The following is a 24,485-nucleotide window of genomic DNA, read 5'->3' as shown; positions in this document are numbered from 1 at the left end:
TAGCTGATTATTTATATTTCATATCTTTACTGTATAAGTATCTCTCTTTTTGAGCCTCGAGGAATTTCACAAACTCATTGTAAGGAGTATAGAACTTGTAAAGACCTTTGAAGACTGGAAGCAGTTGAATCATGGAGTCACATTTGCTAACTAGCTTGTGGTTAATTTCTTTCTTCGGTTTGTCCCTTTGCATTTCTTCTAGAATGGCCTCTTGGAGCATACTCAAAGATGACGAAAAAACGGATACTGTCACTGTTTGTGGAACACGATCATGAGTATTAGCCGAAGTAGGAGCCGTTTGATAATCCAAAGCATCATCTACAACCAATGAGGTTGTTGCAACCGTTTGGGCAGTCTGGAAAACTTTTACAACTGCATTCATACGCTGTTTTATCACCATATACTGTTTCAACTCGTCCATTATCTTCCTATCCAGGGGATCTGTGTTTAGATGGAGGTTCGTGATCTTCTCGTTGATTTCCACAAGATCCTCTTGCAGTGTATCTATTGAGTTGAACAATGAGTCCAGGTAGTATTCCAATCTTGTAACGCTTGAGGTGTCGTCGCCAATGGAGGTATAGGACAGCACGGTAGCGGTAGATCTTAATTTGTCCAATTGTTGTTCTAAGTCTTTCGTCAGTTCGTTAGAATAAAAGTCGACGTGAGAAAGCAAAGAGGAAATATTACTTTGAAGGGATTGGAGTTGCTTTACTGGTAGAAAAGATGGGCCTTTCAATTGGGTGTTAGGCTGGAGGCTTCCCCTGGGTATAACTTTCTGAGATGTGGTGTTCGTTGGAAGACTTTTGACAAGAACAGCGTCCACATATGCATGAGGCACAAACTCTTCATCGAAGAACATGGATAGGACTTCGTTCCCATTGGTCTCTGCCATTTCGAATGTATGGAAGGTAATATTCATCAAAAATGAGAGATCAGTATTGAGAGTTGTCGCGGTGAGGGTGGAGATGCATGGATGTGAAATGTTTCGCCATGCACATCCTCTACAACAGGAACTCTTGAAATAGACCATATTTTCCAACTGCGTAGATAGACTTATTCTGAATGCAAATATCTGCTACTGGTACGTCATTCTCAAGGCCAGTGAAATAAATTGGGGATTCTGTGTCCTTGATATTATAACCAACCAGATTTCCGAAACCAAAGGAAATCACAATATATGAACCAATGACCTTAACATTGTCAATTCTTTCTGCAACGTCTACTAGCTCCTTGATCTTGAAATCTGTCAATCCAATTTCCAATAATTTGCCATTGGAATATCCTACATACGCGGCATCCCCAGCGATAGCCAGATCGGTAACTGCAGTCTTATTACTTGTATCTAGATGTTTTATGAGAGCTTGGTCAGCAATCCTCCAGAACTTCACATCACCATTCTCTAAACCGCAGATGGCAATTTTTCCTTCAACCTCAAAGAGGTTTTCGATACGAGTATTCACCACTGAATTGGCCTGACTCCTGTCTTCATGTATTTTGACAGCGGTAATTCCACACAAACAATCCATCGAGGCAACGCTCATCCCACTAGAGCATTCCCACAGTTTCAATTGTGCGTCTAAGGATGATGTCACAAAGTTTGGCCCCTCCCAACCAGACTGAAGTCCGTAATCGATGCCTGATGTCCTGAAAAAGTTCTTGCATTGTCTCCAGTCTCACAATCCCAAATTTTTAGCATCATGTCCAAGCCAGCGGAAAGCAGGACCTTATCAGATGGAAAATAAAGGACCTTTACGATCCCACCATCATGAGCCATTACTTCTTTCAACTCATCCCTCTTTGATCCCAGCTTTCCATACAACAGTCGGCCATTGCGGTCTCCGACAACAAAATTGCATTTTGCCGTAACATTGACAGACGTGAGCTTATGCGAAATAAAGTCATACTTTTCTACGGGGAAGACACATTTCAATGTTGACTCTTCATCTGAGAGCTGATATTTCCAGTGATCTAGCTTACGTAACGTCAAACCTGGACTGAGTGGTTCTAGCTTGTCCTTGTAGACTCTAAACTTGCTAGGTTTGGTTTTGCCATCAATTATTTCAGCCCAAACATCTTCATGATTCACACGGCCAGACTCCACGTCACTAATAACGTCCAAAAAGCTGTCCTGAATTCTCACAAGCTTCATCGTTGGGAGTTGACACAGGAAAGTCAAGGGCATCTAACGAAGGCGCGATAAAACGAAATCACCTAGTTCTGGCACCCGTCATCGGGGTGTTCCCTGTGCTGATCGCGCATCGCGTAAATTGCCATCAGAACGTATGTAACGCGTCTCACGCTTTCTCTACTCACTCTACGACTAAGACAATGACAGAGTTCAGTAAAGGTAGTTTGGTTGAAATCTTCCAGAAGGGCTATAAAGGTGGACTAAAACCTTTGACGGTTCAAGTTTTGAATTTGAAGGCAATTCCCAACAATACGGGCAAAAGGCTTCGACTCGCCCTTTGTGATGGTTTGTATAATGCCAACGCTGTTATTAGGCCTGAATCGGTCGAAAAGGCCGAAGCTCAAGGAATCAAGAAGGGAAGCATTGTCCAATTGCTCGAGTACAAAGCTTCAATGATAAGTCCTGTCAAACACGTCTTGATCATCGATAATCTTCAAGTTTTGGGATTTCAAGAGGAGAAAATCAACCCATCCCCAACTAGTGTAGACCAATATTTCAGCAACCACTCTGGAGAAAGCAACGAAGACTTGTTGGGCACCTCAATGAATTCTCCAGCGCCTCAAGAGCCTGCGCAGAAAGCGCAATCACATCACCAAGAAGATGCAAAGCCAAAACTGTCAGCACAGGTTACGTCCAAACCCCAACAGACCAATTCAAGTACCGCTAAATTTCCAAATATCCATGCAATTGATCAACTAAACCCCTATCAGAATAATTGGACCATTAAGGCTCGGGTTTCTTATAAATCTGATATGAGAAAATGGTCCAACCAGAGGGGTGAAGGTCAGCTCTTCAATGTGAATCTTTTAGATGAAACTAATGAAATCAGAGCAACTGCTTTCAACGATGTTGCAGATAAATATTACGACCTCCTACAAGAGGGCAAGGTTTACTACATCAGCAAAGCACGTATTCAGCCAGCAAAACCTCAATTTTCCAACCTTACCCATACTTACGAATTAGCTTTGGATCGGGACACTCAGATCATCGAAGCAGAGGATGCATCTGATGTCCCTTCTCTTCATTTTAATTTTGTTAAACTCAACAAGGTACAGGATCTTGACGCAAATGCCATTATTGACGTTATTGGTGTCATCAAAGTGGTGAATCCTGCTTTCCAAATCGTGGCCAAGTCAACCGGAAGACCATTTGACAGGAGAGATATTGAAGTTGTAGATAATACTGGATTTGCTATAACTGTAGGGTTGTGGAATAACACTGCTCTTGAGTTTGACATTCCTGTTGGATCAGTAGTTGCGTTTAAAGGTGCTAAAGTTCAAGATTTTGGTGGCAGAAGTCTTTCATTGACTCAATCAGCTACCATAATCACTAATCCAGACTCTCCAGAGGCTTATCAGTTGAAAGCATGGTATGATCAACAAGGTGGCTCCAATCAGGAGTTTAAGTCCCTGAAAAACGAAGTATCTTCCAACAGTGGTTTGAATACGAAACAAGACATTCAGTCCCGCAAAACCATTTTGCAAGCTCAGTCTGAAGAACTCGGTAAGAATGACAAGCCGGACTATTTCTCCATTAAAGCTTACATCAGTTATATTAGGACAGAAAACTTTTCGTATCCAGCTTGTGCATCCGAGGGTTGCAATAGAAAAGTCATCCAACAGAGTGACGATACTTGGAGGTGTGAAAAGTGTGATGTCAACCACCCCAAACCGAACCATCGTTATATATTGACATTGTCTGTGGTAGACCACACAGGACAACTATGGGTCACATTATTTGACGACCAAGCACAACAGCTCTTGGGACAATCAGCTGGTGAATTGATCGACTTGAAAGAGAATGACATGTCTGAAAATAACCATGCATTCCAGCAAGTATTCAACAGGATACAAATGAAGGAGTTTTCGTTCAGAGTAAAGGCATCTCCGGATTCTTACAAGGGTCAAACCCGTATTCGGTATAATGCCGTGTCTCTGGCCAAACTGGATTTCGCTTTGGAAGCAGATGCATTGGCAGATTATTTTGAGGGTGTCAAGGTTAATTAAGTTTGAGTTCTACGTACGGTGTATTTTTTCTTTTAATTTCATTAAAGGCACTTGTTCCTTTAAGAATATTCTATTAGTTCGTTTACCTGTAGCCAGAACTTTTTCAGTAAGTCATTCACCTTTCTTGAACCGCGAGTTAACATCAGTTGCTGACCTAGCCTAACGGTATCATTGGTAGGAATCTGTTTTTTCAAGAGCTGGTTATTGTTGATAGTTTCAAATGCTAGATTAAACCATTTCTTGAAGTTCAAAGGATATTTGACAAGTATCACCTTGAATAGTTCCATGAAGTTTTCCAAATCAGATCTAGATGCCATCAAGAACGAAGCAACCAACTTGAATATCAATGACGGCCCTAGTTCGGTATGCTCAATCATGTCTCTGATAATAACTGAATCTTCTTTGTCTCCCTTTCTGAGAGTGACAAGTTTGATCCAAAACTTACAGCCTGATCTAAGCACAAATTTTTCTTTAGAACCCAAAGATTCCAAAACGAATGGTAATATGTTATGCAAAAGATAGCCTTTTATTAGTATGCCTGGTTTCTTCTCAAGTATCACTACCAAAATGTTGAGGAAACATAATGCTAGATCAGGATCCTGTTGGATGATAGCCAAATACTCCACACATGATTGCTGAAGCGTGGTCGTCAACAAATTTGAACCTATTGACGAGCTCTTTATTAAGGATTCTAGTAAAGAATACTGTAATGGAACAACGTTCAATGAATTTTTGGAAAAACATTGCAAAATCTTCGCATTCAACAGATCGATGATAGAGTAGGTGTCAAAAACAAAAGGACCTGGAATAGCTTCTGTCAAACCTGCTTTCAAAATTCCAGTACAAACTTCGTTCATCATATAATTATCAGAAGTAAGAGGATTCAAAATCATAAACTGTTTCACTACTTCAGTGATTTGCTTTTTAATGTGGAGGGGGTCTTCAATCCAGTAAGCGTACACGGCATCTCTTTCTTCAGGTGTGTACCAGTCGTTCACATCAGAGGGAAGCCTCATTGCCTTTCCAATTTCCTCAATAGATGATAATAATGATTGGAGATAATCAACGAATTCCGGTTGGGATTGTACTTCAATTGCCTTAGAAATGATCCCATTCAACAAAGAGTGAATGAGATTAGCTTGGTCAGATGGAGATCGAATACCTTGTACGATGGAAGAATATGAATAAATAATCCTCTCTCTTATGATAGGTTTAACTTCTGGGTCGACAACAATTTGATCGATAAGTATTTTGAATGTGGGTAGTACTGGAGCCAAGGATATCCGACAATCATTGCAGATGGACGAGATGGCCTTTGATGCAATTATTTGATGTTCATTTGGAGTCGATAAGAGGAATCTAAGAGTTGACTCCAAGTATGGTTCTCCTAATTGAGAGGAATAAAAGAAATCTAACGATGTCAGAAATTGAATGCTGGTCTTGACTAATAATTTGTTATTGCTTTGAATGACTGTTTCAAACAAACCAGAATCTAAAATAGATTTGAGAAGGGAATAAATCTCGCTTGTGGCATTATCTTCGTTAAAATTGCAAGCCAGCGTCTGAATAAGGAATAGCGACGACTCTATGTCCGCAATAGTCTGCAAAGAGTTATTATTTGCATTTGACAAATTTGATACAATATTGCTCACTAAGTGCTCCAATAATGGCATCTTGAGAATTGGGTAAATTGTTTCATAAAAATCTCCAATGTCTCTTCTGTAAGAAACGAAATCTTGGATTTCATCATCATCATCAAAATCCAAGTCTTCAGATATGTGACTGTCCCTCCAATATACTTCGGCTAATTTGGATAGTATGGTTTGCACTTTAGATTGAGTTTCCGACCATGCTGGCTTCTGCTTTAAAATGTCTTCTTCGTCGAGGTAGATATCGGCGAATTGATTCCAAAAAAAGATGAACTCTTTACACAATACAGTTGATAGTTCTACCAAAGAATCAAGTTTGCGGGACGCATCGTTTGTGTTGGATCCCAACTGGTGTAAAAGTTTTAGCAATTGAGGTTCAATGAAAGAATTAATCATCATGGCATACTTGTTGATTGCATCCTCATTCAGATCTTTATCCTGTAAAATGTGATCTAAGTATTTTCCACCCCAACCAGCAAATATGAGTTGTTCCAACTCAGCGTTAATCTCTGCCGGAAAGATGCTCGGATTTGTATCTAGAATCAAAGTGATAACTTCTATGGTTTTGTTGGATATTTCTATACTTCTACCAGTGGCAAAGTTAAATAGAGGAGAGAAAAGTTCACCGAGACTTCCGTATCTTATGGTTGACTGGATTTCAGCTTGAGTTACGTACTGAACCAAAGCTGCCAATAATGATAGCCACTGAATAATTATCGTCTCGTTTGTAGTGTTTTGAAAGCTTTGTATCAACAAACTAATGCGAGGGTACAGATGTGAATGGATAGATTTGTGAAACTCCGTTGAATCAGTGAGGTCAATGGTCAGTTTTCTATGAATCTCTTCCAACAATAGGGTGGTAAATAGTAGAGTCAAATAGTCGTAAAATTCGTTACCAATTGGTGCTTCTGAATTGTTGTACAGTGTCATTCTAAAAGTGCTAACAGGATCTTCCCATTGCTGATAAGTATTGATATAGATGATGGCCAGATTGCTCATTAGTTTCTTCAAGACCACCAGTTGCTTACTTGAATAGTTTGGGTTCTTACAAATTGAATTAAAGTGGAAAAGCAGTTTCTGGGTCACTGTTTCGTATGAAATGTTATCCTGATTTTTCGCCAAACTCTCCCTATGCAGATATAAGTTTACTGTGTAAGTTAGAGCACCAAAGAATTGACAATTGATGGACTCTTGTTCAAGTAGGGAATCAGCAATCAACCATCCATTCTCTGACCGTTGGACGTCTTGAAGCTGCTTCTGGATCAGTACAATCGATGAAGGGTCATTTGGAGCATACAGAGCCTCGACTAAATCAATTACTGATCTCAAGTCCATGAAACTAATGGCAATATGCGAAAGAGATTATGTGAGATAAGGCTGAGATGGTTGGTTTATACGAGATGCGATGAAAAAGGATGTTGGATGTACGGTAGCGCAATACTGTTGGAACAGCAGGTGCCACAGAAGCTACCTAAGACCTGTTCACACCTCTGCCAAACCACGCTGATACCACTCTTTTCTTGTTCTAAAGTTTACCCCAATCCCTGGCAGTTCATCAGGCCTCTCATCAATAGCATGTATCTATCGGGCGACACTCTTCTCTCCACCACCTATCGCCTGCCATTATCTGCTCGAATTTTTTGACAGACCACCCGGGACTATAAAGAACTTTGCCCATCCAGTATCTTTTCTTTCCTTTCGTTATCTGCTCTCTATTACTTTGCTGTAAACCTACCAAGGTCTCAAGATCAAGGAACATAGAAAAGTGACGTATTATACGTTTGGTTAAAGAAAAAAGTTTTTGCCGTCTCAGATGTCTACTCACGGAGTTCAGGCAAAATTGTCGACTTACTCTTTGAGACAGGTTCACACCACTCCGGCGACAGCTCCAGTTGCTGGACGTGCCCCAAGAAGTTGTAACAACTGTACGTGCTCTCCTGGTTTGCTTACCAGACAGGGAAGAATGGGCTCGTATTACGCCAAGAGATTAGCCAACAGATCTAAATCTGTTGCTTTGGGGTCTGCCTCAGGTGTTAGTAGAAAGACTTCGTCGGTCCTAACTGTGGATTCCTCGTGTTCAGAAGGACTTAAGGAGATAAATACAAGCAGAAGGCTTCTAGAGCTGAGAAAGAAGATGACAGAGTACGATCTTGGTGTATACATTGTACCATCAGAGGACTCACACCAATCAGAATACACAGGACTGGCAGACCAAAGAAGAGAATTTATCTCCGGATTTACTGGATCCGCTGGCGTAGCTATTATCACAAGAAATGTACAGTGTATGAATGATGACCCCGAAGGTACCTCTTACTTGGCTACTGACGGCAGGTATTTTACCCAAGCTGCCAATGAACTGGATTTTAATTGGAACTTGTTTAAACTCAATATCCCCGGAGAAATATCGTGGGAAGAATTTACTGTACAGCTGGCCGTCAAGATGGCTGATGAGTCTGGGTTCAATGTTAAGATAGGAGTAGATCCTCAGTTGATAACTTACTCTGAGGCCCATCTTCTGCAGGGTTTGGTTGACGACGTTGCTTCTGGCGAAAAAAAAGGGTTGGGGATTCAATTTGTCCCCGTTACAGAAAATTTAATAGATGCTATCTGGACTAAGTTTGAACCACGTCCAGTTAGGGCACTAATGCCTATTACGCTACTGGACGAAAAGTACTCGGGTTTGGATACTAAAGAAAAGCTGGCCCAAGTTAAAGAAGCTCTTCTTGTCTTAAACGGACAAACGCTGGTGATCAGCGCCCTTGATGATATTGCTTGGTTACTCAACTTGCGAGGTTCTGAGTTTCGATATAGTCCACTGTTTTATGCTCATCTGATAATTCATGACGATCAAGTATCTCTCTACACGGATGATCATGAAAGGTTTGAAAACATTTCGGATTATTTGAAGGAACGTTCTGTCACTTTGAGACCTTACGACAAGTTTTATGATGGCATAAAAAGTCTACCAGCTAATACAGTGCTAGTCACCAAGGATTGTTCCTGGGAGGTGGCCCGCCAGGTAATATCGCCCCATCGCGTAAGAGTAATAGACTCTCCTGTGGCTATTATCAAGGCCAAAAAAAACGAAGTTGAACTAGCCAATGCTCGTGAAGCTCACATCAAGGATGCCATTGCTTTAGTTAAATATTATGAATGGCTATGGCAAGAAGTGGGCATCAAAGGTGAGTTAGTGGATGAATTAGAGGCTGCGCAAAAACTGGAGTTTTTCCAAAGTGAACAAGATAATTTTATTGGCCAGTCGTTCCAAACAGTTAGTGCTTCTGGGTCCAACTCAGCAGTAGTTCATTACACTCCAAAGAAAGAGGCATGCGCGGTCATTGATCCTTCCAAAGTTTATCTTTGCGACAGTGGGGCCCAATATCTAGAGGGTACCACAGATGTTACTAGGACTTACCATTTTTCAAATCCAACGAACGAGCAAAAGCGCAACTACACCTTGGTCCTGAAAGGCCACATAGCGTTGGCAAAGCTCAAGTTTCCTCCAGGCACTGCAGGCCTTGCCATTGATGCTATCGCTCGTCAACATCTTTGGACCAATGGACTGGATTACACCCACGGGACAGGCCATGGTGTTGGCTCGTACCTCAATGTCCACGAGGGGCCTGTGGCTATTGGAGTCCGAGGAACGGTTCCCCTGGAAGCTGGTCATTTAGTTACCAACGAACCCGGAGTTTACTTCCCAGGTGATTACGGAGTGCGGCTCGAAAATGTCATGGAAGTCAAGGAGACTTCGGACAAGTTCTTAGAGCTAGTTCCATTGACCCTAGTGCCATTCTGTCGCCAACTGATAGATCGTAAACTTCTAACCAAGGAAGAAGTGGATTGGGTCAACCACTATCATGCCAAAGTGTACCAGACATTAGTGCCGCGTCTTGTGAGGCACTCGCCGCACGCAACTTGGCTCAAGCGCGCAACTTCGAGTCTCTAGTAGTTTAGTAGGTATTTTCTTCGCGTCCAATAAGATTCCAGTAATAGTCAGCTTGCTCACATTTAATGCGCGTTTTTGGCCTCTCTCCAGAATTCGCGACGTCATCCATTTTGCCTGTCCCTTCCGTCCTCCTTGTTAAAACTACCTTTTTCCTCCCATATTTTTTCTTTTGCTTAGCTATATTTATTAACTCAATTGTCCTCATTTTTTTGCTGTACAATAAGAAATCATGTACAGGTTACTTCCAAGATCATATAACAGCGCTTTGTCTAGGACTTTGTGTTCTAGCTCCATTGCTCGCTCTACTTATAAGACGTTAAGACCCACCGTTGCTGGCGACAGGCAGGATGACTTTTTCAATTCATTGCAGTTTGGAGAAGCCTCTAAGTGGTCGAAACATTCACTACCACGCAGTAGGAGGTTGAAGGACAAGAATTCCAACGAGGAGAAAGACGTTTCTGCTGCTTCTGAAGATAGTTCCAAACCAGCTTCAGTCACCTCCAATTCTACATCGTCTCCCAAACTATCCACATCCACAGCTACATCCACATTGACAACTTCGAACAACACTGTTCCACCTACACAGAAAACACAGAAGAAACGCCGTGCGTTGCGCCCCCGCAAGGCTTTGATCACTCTATCGCCAAGCGCAGTATCACATCTACGAGCATTATCAGATCTACCCGAACCAAAGTTGACTAGAATCGGTGTACGTAACAGAGGGTGCTCAGGACTCACCTACCACTTGGAATACGTATCCGAACCGGGTAAGTTTGATGAGCTGGTGGAACAAGACGGTGTAAAAGTTCTGATAGACTCTAAGGCTTTGTTTAGTATTGTTGGGTCAGAGATGGACTGGGTTGATGACAAGCTCAGCTCCAAGTTTGTGTTTAAGAACCCCAATTCCAAAGGAACTTGCGGATGTGGGGAATCGTTCATGGTTTAGATGATAAACCGAACTGACTCACATTCCTCTCCGAGATCGGATTTGAGACAACAAAAGAAAAGGGTTCTTTTTTCCTTCTTCGCGAAAGGTGGAATGCCTTGCTATGCGACATCAAACATCTCACAACCAACATCATTTCTGCATCAAACTCAAACTCTGCGGCACCACCTTTGTGCCTTATAGACACAAATTCAGCATATTTAAACTAGCAAGACTGTTATACACTTCAGAATTGTACTCACTCAATCGACTTTTTACACATTCTATCACATTTATAATGAAACTTCAGTTATTTACCCTAACTCTCTCCTTGATGGCATCAAGCACTCTTGCTGCAAAAGCGCCTAAGAATAAGGATTCCCCTTCAGGTGCCGTAGCTCGTGCCGACTTTGATGACGACAAACTACATGGGATCATTGAATTCTCTACTGCAAAGAACAAATCTGTAGAAGTTCATGTTGATATTACCGGTTTGCCTGAAACTGGTGGGCCGTTCTATTACCACATTCATAAGAAACCACTCAAGTCTGGAGCTTCTTGTGAGTCCACCAGTACTCATTTCAACCCGTATAATGCACCAGCTGATTGTCTCAAGACCAAAGATGACAGCTACTGTCAAGTCGGGGACTTATCAGGCAAGCACGGCTACATCAACACCACCTGCTTTGAAGATTCCTATTACGACCCTTATATCTCCTTGAATCCTAAGAATAAGGCCTATCCAGTAGGGTTGGCGATCAACCTTCACTATGCAAACCAGGAAAGGTTTGCCTGCGCTAACATTGAGTTAGTTGACAAGAAAGTCAAGCGTGAATTTGATGATGTTGATGCTGAGTTTGTTGGTCAGATCCCAGAATCAGACAATGTAGTTTCAGCTGAGTCTGTGAAGGAAGACACGAAGGTGAAATCTTCAAAGAAGGATGGATCGTCAACCTCAAAACCTCATGTGAGTAAGCTTTCTTCCAAAAAGAATGTTACTAATGGTACGTCACCATTATTATCTAAGGGCAAATATTACACGAACTCTACATCGAAATATGGAAACTTTACCAATGGTACCAGTTATCCAACCGATGATGACTATGACGACGACGAAACCATAGAAGTGTCATCCTCGTATGCCAATGCCGCAGGATATTTATTGAACGGAAACACCGTTTATGGAGCTACTCTTGCAGCCATTATTTCCTACCTGGTCTAGACTTTCATTAACTGAGCTAAATACGCACTAAATATATGACTAAAGAAAAGATTAAGAGTAGATGAACTAATAGTGAGCCGCATACAAGTCGAATGCACGACAAAGAGTTTGTCGCGACGCATCATCTACAGACAGAAGCTCCTCACTAACAGAGAATTCGGTGCCATGTGAAACTGATTGCTGACTAGGCTATCACATGGCACTAAACTGTATATAAGCCAGCCAGTGGCCAATTTTATTCTCTCTTCTAGTCAAGAAAATGTCATTCAAATCAGAGCCATTGTTGCAGGGAATAGCTGACACCCTCAGCAAAAATGAGGCGCTAAAAGAAAGAACCCTTCAAAAGACCAGAGCAATTTTTGTCTTTAATGTAAAAAATAAGGAGGGTAAAGCCAAGGCATGGGCCTTAGATCTGAAAAAGGCAGGAACTTTAACAGAACTGAAGAGTACTGAGGAATTGGAGGAATTGAAGCCTGACGCTACTATCACGATCAAAGATGGCGATCTTCGTAGTTTGATCCGGGGAAAGTCCAACCCTCAAAAACTTTTTATGAGTGGGAAGCTGAAAATCAAGGGAAATGTGGCTAAAGCCGCTTCAATCGAAACAGTGTTGAAGAGCACTAGGCCAGCCAAGTCCAAACTATGAGATTCTTATTTACAAAAAAATGAATAAATTAACTAACTATTTTCAGTAAGTGTCTCCCTTCGAACTCAAGAATTGATACTACCCTTATACCTGATCTTAAAATTTTTAACCTTTTTCTCCTCACGTGGATTCTTTCCCCAAAGGAGGATCCCCACGGAGATTCTGTTCACTAGCGTCTTTTGCTGAACCCCGGTGTGTACTGCGAAATGGCCTCACCGAATTCTGTGGTGCCCAAGCTTCTCCGATAAGTGGGTGTTCTAGCGACTGCTGCATCATAGGCCCTACTTGAGAATAAAAAGAACCGAGAAAAAGAAACGCGCAAACACAGTGTGGTTGCGCCAAATCCGAAGAGACTCACGGAAGTTTCCACGATCCTCTAAAATAGATATCCCTTACGTTGCACTATCCTTGTTATCGACTCCCCTGGATAGTTATCAATTTCATCAATACCCCAGATTGCATCTTCTTAACGGACAAGCATATATCGGCTCTTGAAAAATGGACCGTCAACGGACCGGTATCGGCTCTCGTAAAAATCCGGCCCAATCAGGTGGATGCGGCTCTCCTATCACCATGTAATGGCGTGCGGCTGAACATGGGTGGAAAAGAAACCAATTGCCATTGGCCAATCACAAGCGGAAACACCTCCTATCGGCTGCATACCTGTGCGGTGCCCCTATTGTCTTCTCACTCACTTCCTCTCTATGGCCAGTGATAAAGTTCTGAAAAATATGTTTAAGGAGGTCAAAAAGTATTTAAAGAGTTCTGGCCCCAGTAGCTAAAGTCTTCAGTACACATACAAACCTACACTATGGTCCAACCACAAGAACCAGAATTTGAGCAAGCCTACAACGAACTTTTGTCCACTATCCAGGACTCAACTTTGTTCGAGAAGAAGCCTGAGTACAAGAAGGTTATCGACGTCGTCTCCATTCCAGAGAGAGTTGTACAATTCCGTGTCGTTTGGGAGAATGACAAGGGTGAACTTGAGGTTAACAGAGGTTACAGAGTCCAATTCAATTCCGCTCTGGGTCCATACAAGGGTGGTCTGAGATTCCATCCAACCGTTAACCTGTCCATCCTCAAGTTCTTGGGTTACGAGCAGATTTTCAAGAATGCCTTGACTGGTCTGAACATCGGTGGTGGTAAGGGTGGTGCCGACTTCAATCCTAAGGGAAGATCCGACAATGAAATCCGTCGTTTTTGTTACGCTTTCATGTCTGAGTTGTCCAGACACATTGGCCAATTCACTGATGTCCCAGCTGGAGACATTGGTGTTGGTGGTCGTGAAGTTGGTTTCCTCTTTGGTGCCTACAAGAAGATCAAGAACTCTTGGGAGGGTGTTTTGACTGGAAAAGGTTTGACTTGGGGTGGTTCTTTGATCAGACCAGAGGCCACCGGTTACGGTCTGGTCTACTACGTCGAGAAGATGATTGAGCACGCTACTCAAGGTAAGGAATCTTTCAAGGGTAAGAAGGTCGCCATTTCCGGATCTGGTAACGTTGCTCAATACGCTGCTTTGAAGGTTATTGAGTTGGGCGGTATCGTTGTATCCCTCTCCGACTCCAAGGGTTCTATCATTGCTCCAAATGGTATTACCACCCAGCAAATCAGTGCTATTGCTGAGGCCAAGCTTAAGTTCAAGTCTTTGGAGGAGATTACCGGATCTTACTCTGCTTTCTCCGACTCTCCAGTCAAGTACATCCCAGGTGCCCGCCCATGGGTCCACGTTGGAGACATTGACGTTGCCCTGCCATCCGCTACCCAGAACGAGATTTCTGGTGAGGAGGCTAAGGCTCTGGTTGCAGCTGGCTGTAAGTACGTTGCCGAAGGTTCCAACATGGGTTCTACTTTGGAGGCTATTGATGTTTTCGAGGGCGAACGTGCTTCTTCCTCCGGTACTGCTGTCTGGTACGCTCCAGGTAAGGCTGCTAACTGTGGTGGTGTTGCTGTTTCCGGTTTAGAGATGGGTCAAAACTCTCAAAGAGTCCAATGGACCGAGGAGGAGGTCGACCAAAAGTTGAAGGACATTATGATCAACTGTTTCGACAACTGTTTGAACACTGCCATTGCCTACTCTTCTGAGACTAACAAAGACTCTCTACCATCTTTGGTCAAGGGTGCCAACATTGCTGGTTTCGTCAAGGTTGCCGATGCTATGTACGCCCAAGGTGATGTGTTTTAGTTTTGTAATATAATGATGCATATAGATAAAAAATTCTATGATTTGGGTTTTAAATGATTGCTTATTGTAGTTCCGAGGGAGCTGAGGCGTTTCTTTGATTTGAAGAGCACTTAGTAATTCTTAAAAATCAGCCTTACCTATCTTTCTGATGGAGCCCCCTTGAGGGATGAACGAAGCCTTTGGGCGCATCCCCATATTTTCCGGATGCTTGGCTGGAAACCTCTAGTTACTCGCGCGCCATACACCCTACCTAATTAATTCTTCACATTCATCCATACATTTACCATCTCACTTCCATGACTAAAATATCATGGAGTAAGAATGGATTCATTGCATACACCGATGTCAAATCTCCCTTTATGCTCTGTATGAGCTACCTGGAGTGCCTTGACGGACGAAGGTGGCAAATGGCTCCTCCCATCATGATTGACGTTGGTGCCTCCATTAATCAGTTCCACACTAACGCTTTGTCCAATAACAAAGTTAATGGCCGTTCCGTGAGCGGTTTGCAGATTCAAAAGGTCACCTGGAATGGTACTGGCACAGACCTAGCTATTGCTGACAGTCTTGGTAATATTAGTATTTTTATTGCTGGGGTCGAGTTAACGAATTCGCCTAATTCATCTACTCCAAGTTTTGCTATGACACTGTTGACCAACATGGAGATAATTTACTACGACGAACAGGGAGTGTCGCAAGTGAATTCTTTGAAGTGGTTGAACCTTAATAAACCGATCATTGCCAATGTCCCCGCTGTGAAAGTAGAAACTACCAAAGATACCACCGTCTCCTCAGGTTGTGCAGCTAGACAAGGAGCCTTTGTTGAAGATGCCAATTGGAACGCTTACTCTTATGGGGTGCATCAATACAAACCATACGGGACTTCTCATCCTATTGGCGCCAAGCATGCCTTGTTCGTGGTAAGAGATCATGGAGATATAACTCTATACTATCAAGGTGAACATGGATTAGCATATTACCGATGTTCGGCAGTTTTGCCAGAATGCTCCTATGTAAATTGTTCTAGCATTGGATTTACTAGAGATGGAGATATTATTGTTGCAGTTTATTCGAAACTAGAAAAAACGATTCAAGTTTATCGATGTACTATTGATTGGGGCTACTTAATCGATGCTGCAGAGCAGCAAAAAAGGAATCCATCCTACACTACGCCCGGCGAAGTCAAACAAAGTAAGCTTCCCTCCTTGAGTGTAGAACTTCTTCAAGTCGAACCAGTATTGGAAATTGATGAGAGTGGACGACTGCAAACACTAAAGCACATGTCCATTGTCTCTCCTAATTACAATTCCAACACTGAACTAGATTTCTTAATCGGATACGAATCTACCACTAATGATGATGAAGAGGTGTCTACCAAAATATACAGGTACCAAATGGCAAATGACCAAAAAATTCACATTCTTTCCGCTTTCTTGAAAATTGGAGAGAGTGATAAACAATTTCAGGATTCACTGCCCAGGGATTATTCAATAAGGTTGAAACAAGTTGCCACTTACAAAGGGTCTATTCTTAATATCGAGTTTTATAATTCGGACCTCTTCGTGGTGCTCACATTCACTAACGGAGAAATCAAAGTTGTCAACCGTATTAATTTCAAAGAACTTCTTTCTCCGGAACAGCTGGTAGTAGATGGAGCAATTAAGTTTCCCTCTACTGCATTGATGTTGAATGACGCTGGGTTCCAATTTCCTAAACTCGATATGGAGAAAGACGATATTATAGAGACATCGTTTTCCCCTAATTTGACTTCGCTCGTTTCACTGAACAGGAATACAAATCAGCTTCATTTTTACAACATGAAAAGGAAATTGGATTGTTCATTAAAGGGGTTCATGTTTATTACATGTGTTGCTATGGCTTTCAGATATTCGTATTCATGTTTTACAAACACGTCATGTGAAGATCTATTTTGCTGCATTCACGAGGAAGTTGCAAGAATAGCCCCACACTGTGACGTTGACAAGCTTAACCTGGGTATTATTCAAGAAACCCATCGATCCATAAATTTCAATATTGACTTTGGAAGGGAACATGTAGACAAACTATTGGGATCGCCACCTTTACAGCGATTATTGAGTCTACAATTCTCATTAAGCCTTTATCATGGATGGAAATCCTCCAAATCGGCCGCCATAGCCAACGTCATCTTAAATATTCGAACCGTCGGCTTTGCTCTCATGTATGCGACGAGATCGATGGTGATGTACGCCAATAAAGTCTCCAAAAGAGGAACTATGTTTGCAACAGAAGATTCAAAGTTTCAGGCTGAAAGTGTTGTTTCCTGCCTTGGTCCGATCAAATGGTTCATGGATTTTTGTGTAGCATTAACACAACAATTTATTGAACTTGACTCTCAATTGAAGCTCAAAAAATCAACATCAGGTGACGAGTTTGTGGCTGTACCAATCGTATTGGGAAAAATTCCAAGGTATTTTATGATGTACTGTGTCAGTTACATAAGGAGACTTTATGATTTTACCAAACAATCTATTGAGAAAATTGAACCCAATGCCACACTATACAAAATCGAAAACAACACTCTTGAACTGAGCCAGGTGAAACCTTTTACCAAGCCACTACTAGAAGTTTTTTACAGTTTAAAAAGTATCCTAGAAGAGAGTCCGGTTAGTTTGGAAGCCATTGATAAGTTTCTGAATCACGTTGACGAAGAGCTCAAGACTGAGTACTATACTCGATTTGGGACAGGCGAAACCAGATCATTGGGGACCGAGCAATCCTTGGTCTTTTCAGGTGAAATTCCTTCAATTTTCCTCAACTCCCCTTCAATATTGGAGATGTTGAACAACAAATACTCAAAGTTTCTCTGTGACAATTTGAGTGATACCTATTTCTATGATACCGAATGGTTACGTTTGGAGTTTGTCAAGAAACAGCTGCAGAATCCTAGTGGACCTACAGTCCATTGCAGGACAGACCTTACCCGCACAGAGCAAACACAGGAAAATAATCATTCCATTCCTAATGATAATAGCAGGGTCGACGACCTGCGCAAATTAGTATTCCCTTACGAAGTTAACGTCAAAAAGTGCACTAGATGTTGCTCAGTCTCCCAACTTCATGAACCCATATCCTTTGGAGTATCGCCCGTTAGTATTTGGCTTATGGCATTCCAGAGGAGCTGCATCTGTGGGGGATACTGGGTTCATAGGAACGGCCCGAGTGCAAGCGAGTAATTCCGAGCACAACCATCCCTCCTCACGAAAAAAGAGATATCAATGCATGAACGCTAAAGTGAACAGAAATCTCATCTGATAATTATATAGTGCGCCAACCAAAATAAATCAGACCTCTTTTATCATTCTGGTGTGTGACAGTCAATAGCCACTTATTTGATATCAGACAGTTCAGTACTGATCACCTCTTTTGAGTATCACAGCATTCACCCACCACAAGTTTTTTACATTCCTGCATCATCGAAGAATTCACAAGGCTGATAACTGTTTCTTCTTTTTACTTTCTCTCAGAGCCCAACCTTTCTTCTAGCACTCCTTTTGAACATCCTTTCAGAGTCCTATCATTATGACGGATTCAGTGAGTTCAAGTTTTAATAACTTGAACCTATTAGATGATTTTGACGAAGAAACAGCGGAGCTGGAAAAACTACAGGAAGAACAGAAGCCATCCATTTCCCGAAACTCGTCCACCAACAGAAGGCAGCAACAGAACGGTGGTGTGAACGATGCATTGAGAGCTCGTGTCAGGGCCTTCCAAGAAAAGAGACGCACGCAGCAAGATAAGAATGAGACTAGTGACGACACAAGCTCACCAAACTCATTAGCAGAGTCTCCCTTTTCTTCTCCTGGTGTGGCGCCTGCCCATGCAGACTCTCCCAAGACGACGTGGAATGTCAAACCTTCGCCACAGAGTCCAGTAGAGTTTGAACCCGACAGATATACTCTGCCGAAGATAAAACCGAAAGTAGTACTTCCACAGCAACCTAAAAAGTCTTTGTCGGAACCAAACACGCTTCATAGAACTAAACCGAAGCCAAATTTGTCACTGTCACAATTAAAGTCTTACAATGAAGTGGATGAATCCAAGAAAAGCCAACTAGCACAGCAGAGCCTCAGAGGTACTCCTATACAGCCTGCAAGAGCACTTCCTAACCAACAGAATGCTCGTGTCCCCAAGACTAAACTTTCTTTATCTGAAAGAAAGGGACTCAATTTGAACTGTAATCTTGGAACAAATTCTTTGAAGGACAACAGTCGATCGATGACTGTGGGAGAAGTACTTAGTAAGCGAGGTCAACTTCCAAGACAGAATAAGCAACCTCCGAAGGCCCAGGTAAAGCCACCACCACCTCAACAGCAACAACAGCCTGCTGGAGGAATGTTTGCAAACTACACTAAATACATTGATGTTGAATCTGGTTCCCTTAACTTTTCTGGAAAAGCTTCTGTTCATTCAAAGGGAATTGATTTTTCATCTGGCTCTTCGTTCCGAATATCATTGGACGATTTGGAATACATTGAAGAACTAGGTCGTGGTAACTACGGTACAGTCAGCAAAGTACTACACAAGCCAACAAATGTGATCATGGCTATGAAAGAAGTTCGGTTAGAGTTGGATGAGTCCAAGTTTCGACAGATTCTAATGGAACTAGAAATTCTGCACAACTGTGTTAGTAACTGCATTGTTGATTTTTACGGAGCTTTCCTTGTTGAAGGCGCTGTATACATGTGCATTGAATATATGAACGGAGGATCTCTGGACAAAATCTACGCAGATGTTGGTATTCCGGAACCTCAATTAGCATATATCACTAAGTGTGTTGTAAGTGGCCTTAAGACTTTGAAAGATAAACACAATATTATTCACAGAGATGTCAAGCCTACAAACATATTAGTGAATGATCAAGGAAAGGTCAAATTATGTGACTTTGGAGTTAGCGGAAACTTGGTTGCTTCCATGGCTCGTACAAACATCGGATGCCAATCCTACATGGCTCCAGAACGCATCAAATCTGTCAACCCAGATGATATTTCCTACACAGTACAGTCCGATATTTGGTCATTAGGGCTATCCATATTAGAAATGGCCAAAGGTTGTTATCCTTACCCTCCAGAAACATACGATAATATTTTTTCTCAATTGAGTGCTATTGTCGATGGTGAAGCACCTACACTTCCAGAGGGCAAATTCTCCTTAGAGGCTCAGGACTTTGTTGCACAATGTCTTCAAAAAGACGCAAAATTGCGTCCCACGTATGCCTTATTGGAGAAACATCCTTGGCTGCAACGTTATGATGATGACGAAAAGAACGTGGAGGACATGAAAATCTTTGTCACCCAACGTCTACAAGATATTGAAAGTGCCAAACTTGTTGCGGTAGATACCGAGAAGCAACCTAACTCAGCACCCGCAACATCTGCTGCTTCAGTCTTCGAATACAAGAAAGTTCCTGCTCTACATAGAGGGGGACTACCTAAATAGTGCAACGCAAGGGCATATTGATAGTGAAAAATAGTATCATTCAACTTTTGTATTATAATATAAGTTTAGCCAGGTGTATCACGCATTTGCCATCCGACATCTTCGGACGGCTCTTGTATATAAGCTTGACGATGCATCTCTAATCTTAAATTCATACACTTTTAAATGACTCAACACGAGAAAACAATTTGTGTGTTTTGTGGCTCCTCCTATGGTAATAGTGAACTATATGCCAAGTTGGCATACGAATTAGGTGTCAAGCTGGCTGAGAAGCGCTACGGAATCGTCTACGGTGGAGGCACCACTGGGTTGATGGGAGCAGTGGCAAACGGTTGTGCTTCTAACGGCGGCTACGTACATGGAGTAATCCCCGAGGCACTCATTACTAGAGAAAGAATTGATTCAAAGCAATTTAACGAGTCAATAAAGAGCACAGTGGACAATCACACTGGCGTAACTCCTATTCCAGAAGAAAAAGAATACGGGAAAACAACCATTGTCAAGGATATGCACACACGTAAGCGCTTGATGTCAACAGAGGCCAACGCGTTTATCGCTCTCCCTGGAGGTTATGGAACTCTGGAGGAGCTTATGGAGATTGTTACCTGGTCGCAATTAGGTATTCACGATCAACCAATTGTGTTATTCAACATTGATGGATTCTACGATGGGTTCATTGAATTCATCAAGACAGCTATACAATCAGGATTTATTTCTGAGCGCAATGGAGACATCATTGTTGTGGCAAATACAATAGACGAAGTGTTGGTGGGCATTGATGATTATAAGGTTCCGGAAGGACGTTTCAAGCTAAAATGGAACGACGAATGCGGTGAAGCTCACTAAAAAGTTCGAATGTAATCAATGCCTCCGACACACTCTGCCACGGTAAGCTGATCAGGACCGATAATCTTACTGATTTCAATGCCAGCATCGACTGTTTTGGGCATACCGTCGTGTTCGAGAATCAAACCCGCTGGACTCCATGTTTTGTGTCTCCATCTTTGAACGTCACTATAGATTTCGCTTTCAGTTCGCTGAGGAGGGACTGACTCCAATTTCCAATCGAAGGAGTCATAATCCCAAAGCACAGCTTGCATTCCGAATTGACGTGCAATCGACCTAACTCGATTGTCAATTCCACCATATGGTGGTCTGTACCACTTGGGCAGGTGGTGACCAGTTGCATTCATTGCCCAAATTGACCACTGAAATTGAGCAATGATTTCCTCGTTCGATAACGAGGGAAGAAACTTATGACTCCAGGTGTGCAATCCTAAGAGATGACCCTTCTGCTGTATCTGCTGATACACTTCTGGGTACTTAACTACATTCAGCCCAACGGTGAAGAATGTGGTGTTGTGCGTTAATGCTGCCAGCAATTTAGGGGTAGAAGGAGATGGGCCATCGTCGAATGTCTGCGAAAGTTTGGGGCAAGTATAGGCATCATCAAAACTGATGCATTTGTAACAGTCGAAGGAACAGGTACTTCTATCTGGGGGACAGGTTCCAAATTCTCTTCTAGGGTCACTGACAATGTTTTCAAAATCGATAAACTCCAGGGGAATATATGGTGGGTTTTCATCAGGCCAAGCATTAAGCCCAGTGAAGGCATGGAGCCAGTCAGGGAATGGTTGGGTTTTGAATATTTCGGTAGAATCAGAAGGGAGAGCCCCGTCAGCATTTTGACCCGAGCTTTCGGAGAAAGCTGAAACTATCAGAGTCAACAAAATGATTATATACTGTGTCTTTTGAGTCATTTACGTTTGAAATCTCTTTAGAACCAGGTTGCTTTTGTGGACTTTTTTATATCCTGTCAACGAGGAGAATGCGACGGACACTAAATCCGCGACTGGGCATGTAAGGGTCCAGTTATGCGAACTTTCATCTGAGCTTTCCTAAAGCGGATTAAGGTCAACACTCTGAATATATGCTGTGCATTTCCAGCGTTTACGTTTGAAACGTCTCTAAGAATAGGCATTTTGTGGACCTTTTTTTATCCTGTCAAGGGGAAGAATGCCTACAGACACCAAGGTCGCGACTGGGGTATTGTGACTAGAGTATGTATCGAGTCTTTAAGATAGAAGTTGTCCCAACTATGATACATGAAGATTTCGTTTAGATTACACATAGTATAGAATGATCACTAATAGATAAAAGTATATTAGGCTATATTAGCGGCGATAAAAATATGCGCCCTAAATATTTCTTAGTTGATTTGGTTAATAGGGTGAAAGGGGATGGAGGAAAGAGATTCTTCAGAAGAGTGGATGATGTGAGCAATCTTCAGTTTTTCTGAAACTCTTGGAGGCGGAGGGTGGTTTTTGGGCTCTTCTTTGAGGATCAAAGTTTCGGAGGCACTTTTTTTTGATGTGGATGAACTTTTCGAAGACGATCTTAGCTTGCGAGCAGAGTTTCGTTTATTCACACGTTTCTTTGGAAACGGTTCCTTGATATCTAGTCCCGTGTATTTCAAAGGAATTCCTGTTTTTATACAGGCTTCTACTACTTTCCTTTGACGAGAAGACCTTGTTCTGCCTTCAGTTGGTAATAGGACTGCAAGTAGCTGTCTTGAGATGTCATCCGCTTTGCCAGGAGGTGCCATATCAATTGATAGTTGTTTTCTTACATGTAGGGGTAACCTCTGTAGCGTGTTGCCTACGTCAGGCGCTAGGCCTTTGTGCCGAATACTCCGCCTTAGTCGCCTTGCGTCAGTGTCCTTCTCCGTTTTAAGAAGTTGATTGTCCTTGATTTTATGTTGCCCCCTCTTTCTACTTGGCTGGGAACCCTCCTGAGGGGTCCTTTTCGAAGACTTGGTTGGTTGAGAGACTGGAGATGGTGAGTGTTTCTTACCTATCACACCCCTGCAATTGGCAGATTGGCAGTAACACAGTTGAGGTTCGGCATTCTCTAGCCAGATGAAATTGTAATCGTAAGTAATCTCATCTCCTGGTATTATACCTTTCGAACCTGCAAATAATCCAATTCTGGGTTCGTCCTGTACGTACCACTTCTGAACTTCTGCATTGGGCGCACAAGAATGATTGACGAATCTGGCTACTGAACCCTTTACAGTAGAATCTATCGAAAGTCCCTGCTCTAGAGAAAGATGATAGTAGTGAAAGACTTTCTTCTTTGAAAGCCTTTCCTTAACGACTTCTTGATTAATGACTTCACCAGTGTATTCACAGATTAACTCATATGGCGCAAATTCTCGTATGGCTACTAAGCCATAACCTTTTTTGTCATCAATGCGACAAACACGTGTGCCTTCTCTGAACAATGAAGATATACCTAGTTCCAACGTCGTAAATTGGGTGTTCCCGCAACTACGTGTCTCTGATAGTTTGCAGATGGTAGAATCACATTCGATTTGAAGAATTCGATTGAGACAGAGATCACCACAATTAACTCTACAGTTGCAACTATTGTAATCTCTTAATGATCTGCTGTTTTTGATAACTTTATCATGTTCTTTTGAGCTTCTCCAAATGTTCTTCGCTAGGTTAGCCCATTCTGCGGTTGTAGCTCTGAAGTTGCTGTTGGGCAGGGAAACAATTTTGCGTTTCTGCTTTCTTGTCGGGGAAACAAACTGCAAAGCTTCTGGTTTGGGAATAAGCAAAAACGATACCACTTCTAATCCTCTTTGACTAAAAATCCAAAGCTTCAAAGGAGATCCAGTAGCTGCGCTCAAGATTAACTGCATCTGCAGTTGTACTTTGGTGCGACAACCTCGTTTACCGACGGACCAGTGACCGGGGAAATTGCTATGGTCTATACATGCAACCCATTTTTTGCATTGTTCAATGGACCTAGTCAGTTTCCTACTGGGACGCGTTGTTGGAGCTTCACCGTGTTCTAATAGTTCACTCAGAGGTAAATACGTTGAATCCTTTAAACTATTTCTGGAAGGCCTGGACGGCATATCACACCACATGTAGAAGGAAAAGGGCTCCTCTTCGCTCTGTGAGGCTAGCATGTTCACCTTGCGTACGACACCGGAGGTCCAAGTTTATCTTTTAGGTGTTAATTTTCGAAGCTAAAATAGCGAGAGTGCGTAAAAACATTTACACTGCTTCTGGATGTTGAATCTTACCATAAAGTACAGTGAACTCGTAAGAAAGGATAAAACAAGCTCATTGGTATACAAAGAATATAGACGAAGGAGTTCAAGGGCTGAAGGCATGTTTTGGGTCTTCATTGCGTTAATCCTGCTGAGCAATTAGCAACTAGACAT

The 24,485-nt window shown here is 42.2% G+C and overlaps 14 protein-coding genes across 14 annotated transcripts; 9 read left to right on the top strand and 5 right to left on the bottom strand.

The window, feature by feature from the left end:
* Window positions 1-7: 7 nt before the first annotated feature.
* Window positions 8-919, bottom strand: PAS_chr1-1_0116 (Component of the conserved oligomeric Golgi complex (Cog1p through Cog8p); the record flags this gene model as incomplete). The annotated part of the gene is made up of 1 exon (XM_002489713.1): window positions 8-919. The coding sequence occupies one exon, from the start codon at window positions 917-919 to the stop codon at window positions 8-10; it is 912 nt and encodes a 303-aa protein (XP_002489758.1).
* Window positions 920-1,001: 82 nt separating this feature from the next.
* Window positions 1,002-2,149, bottom strand: PAS_chr1-1_0114 (Putative non-ATPase subunit of the 19S regulatory particle of the 26S proteasome; the record flags this gene model as incomplete). Its single annotated transcript, XM_002489712.1, has 2 exons — window positions 1,002-1,576; window positions 1,618-2,149. 2 exons carry the CDS (start codon window positions 2,147-2,149, stop codon window positions 1,002-1,004), a joined length of 1,107 nt encoding a protein of 368 aa, XP_002489757.1.
* Window positions 2,150-2,328: 179 nt separating this feature from the next.
* Window positions 2,329-4,194, top strand: PAS_chr1-1_0113 (Subunit of heterotrimeric Replication Protein A (RPA); the record flags this gene model as incomplete). Its single annotated transcript, XM_002489711.1, has 1 exon — window positions 2,329-4,194. The coding sequence occupies one exon, from the start codon at window positions 2,329-2,331 to the stop codon at window positions 4,192-4,194; it is 1,866 nt and encodes a 621-aa protein (XP_002489756.1).
* Window positions 4,195-4,253: 59 nt separating this feature from the next.
* PAS_chr1-1_0112 (Karyopherin beta, responsible for the import of the Toa1p-Toa2p complex into the nucleus) lies at window positions 4,254-7,178 on the bottom strand (the record flags this gene model as incomplete). The annotated part of the gene is made up of 1 exon (XM_002489710.1): window positions 4,254-7,178. The coding sequence occupies one exon, from the start codon at window positions 7,176-7,178 to the stop codon at window positions 4,254-4,256; it is 2,925 nt and encodes a 974-aa protein (XP_002489755.1).
* Window positions 7,179-7,656: 478 nt separating this feature from the next.
* PAS_chr1-1_0111 (Protein involved in negative regulation of transcription of iron regulon) lies at window positions 7,657-9,792 on the top strand (the record flags this gene model as incomplete). Its single annotated transcript, XM_002489709.1, has 1 exon — window positions 7,657-9,792. One exon carries the CDS (start codon window positions 7,657-7,659, stop codon window positions 9,790-9,792), a length of 2,136 nt encoding a protein of 711 aa, XP_002489754.1.
* A 229-nt stretch (window positions 9,793-10,021) lies between these two features.
* On the top strand, window positions 10,022-10,738 carry PAS_chr1-1_0110 (Mitochondrial matrix protein involved in biogenesis of iron-sulfur (Fe/S) cluster of Fe/S proteins; the record flags this gene model as incomplete). The annotated part of the gene is made up of 1 exon (XM_002489708.1): window positions 10,022-10,738. One exon carries the CDS (start codon window positions 10,022-10,024, stop codon window positions 10,736-10,738), a length of 717 nt encoding a protein of 238 aa, XP_002489753.1.
* Window positions 10,739-11,015: 277 nt separating this feature from the next.
* Window positions 11,016-11,939, top strand: PAS_chr1-1_0109 (Hypothetical protein; the record flags this gene model as incomplete). Its single annotated transcript, XM_002489707.1, has 1 exon — window positions 11,016-11,939. One exon carries the CDS (start codon window positions 11,016-11,018, stop codon window positions 11,937-11,939), a length of 924 nt encoding a protein of 307 aa, XP_002489752.1.
* A 259-nt stretch (window positions 11,940-12,198) lies between these two features.
* On the top strand, window positions 12,199-12,585 carry PAS_chr1-1_0108 (Hypothetical protein; the record flags this gene model as incomplete). The annotated part of the gene is made up of 1 exon (XM_002489706.1): window positions 12,199-12,585. One exon carries the CDS (start codon window positions 12,199-12,201, stop codon window positions 12,583-12,585), a length of 387 nt encoding a protein of 128 aa, XP_002489751.1.
* An 811-nt stretch (window positions 12,586-13,396) lies between these two features.
* PAS_chr1-1_0107 (NADP(+)-dependent glutamate dehydrogenase) lies at window positions 13,397-14,770 on the top strand (the record flags this gene model as incomplete). The annotated part of the gene is made up of 1 exon (XM_002489705.1): window positions 13,397-14,770. The coding sequence occupies one exon, from the start codon at window positions 13,397-13,399 to the stop codon at window positions 14,768-14,770; it is 1,374 nt and encodes a 457-aa protein (XP_002489750.1).
* Window positions 14,771-15,066: 296 nt separating this feature from the next.
* PAS_chr1-1_0106 (Subunit of the RNA polymerase II mediator complex) lies at window positions 15,067-17,985 on the top strand (the record flags this gene model as incomplete). Its single annotated transcript, XM_002489704.1, has 1 exon — window positions 15,067-17,985. One exon carries the CDS (start codon window positions 15,067-15,069, stop codon window positions 17,983-17,985), a length of 2,919 nt encoding a protein of 972 aa, XP_002489749.1.
* Window positions 17,986-18,331: 346 nt separating this feature from the next.
* Window positions 18,332-20,248, top strand: PAS_chr1-1_0105 (MAP kinase kinase that plays a pivotal role in the osmosensing signal-transduction pathway; the record flags this gene model as incomplete). Its single annotated transcript, XM_002489703.1, has 1 exon — window positions 18,332-20,248. One exon carries the CDS (start codon window positions 18,332-18,334, stop codon window positions 20,246-20,248), a length of 1,917 nt encoding a protein of 638 aa, XP_002489748.1.
* Window positions 20,249-20,413: 165 nt separating this feature from the next.
* PAS_chr1-1_0104 (uncharacterized protein) lies at window positions 20,414-21,094 on the top strand (the record flags this gene model as incomplete). Its single annotated transcript, XM_002489702.1, has 1 exon — window positions 20,414-21,094. The coding sequence occupies one exon, from the start codon at window positions 20,414-20,416 to the stop codon at window positions 21,092-21,094; it is 681 nt and encodes a 226-aa protein (XP_002489747.1).
* On the bottom strand, window positions 21,091-22,008 carry PAS_chr1-1_0103 (Chitin deacetylase, together with Cda1p involved in the biosynthesis ascospore wall component; the record flags this gene model as incomplete). The annotated part of the gene is made up of 1 exon (XM_002489701.1): window positions 21,091-22,008. One exon carries the CDS (start codon window positions 22,006-22,008, stop codon window positions 21,091-21,093), a length of 918 nt encoding a protein of 305 aa, XP_002489746.1.
* Window positions 22,009-22,457: 449 nt separating this feature from the next.
* Window positions 22,458-24,227, bottom strand: PAS_chr1-1_0102 (Histone methyltransferase with a role in transcriptional elongation; the record flags this gene model as incomplete). The annotated part of the gene is made up of 1 exon (XM_002489700.1): window positions 22,458-24,227. One exon carries the CDS (start codon window positions 24,225-24,227, stop codon window positions 22,458-22,460), a length of 1,770 nt encoding a protein of 589 aa, XP_002489745.1.
* Between the last annotated feature and the right edge of the window lie 258 nt (window positions 24,228-24,485).

The sequence above is a fragment of the Komagataella phaffii genome, chromosome 1 (genome assembly GCF_000027005.1).
Source record: "Komagataella phaffii GS115 chromosome 1, complete sequence".
NCBI lineage: Eukaryota > Fungi > Ascomycota > Pichiomycetes > Pichiales > Pichiaceae > Komagataella > Komagataella phaffii.
This window is presented reverse-complemented; position numbering and strand designations above follow the sequence as displayed.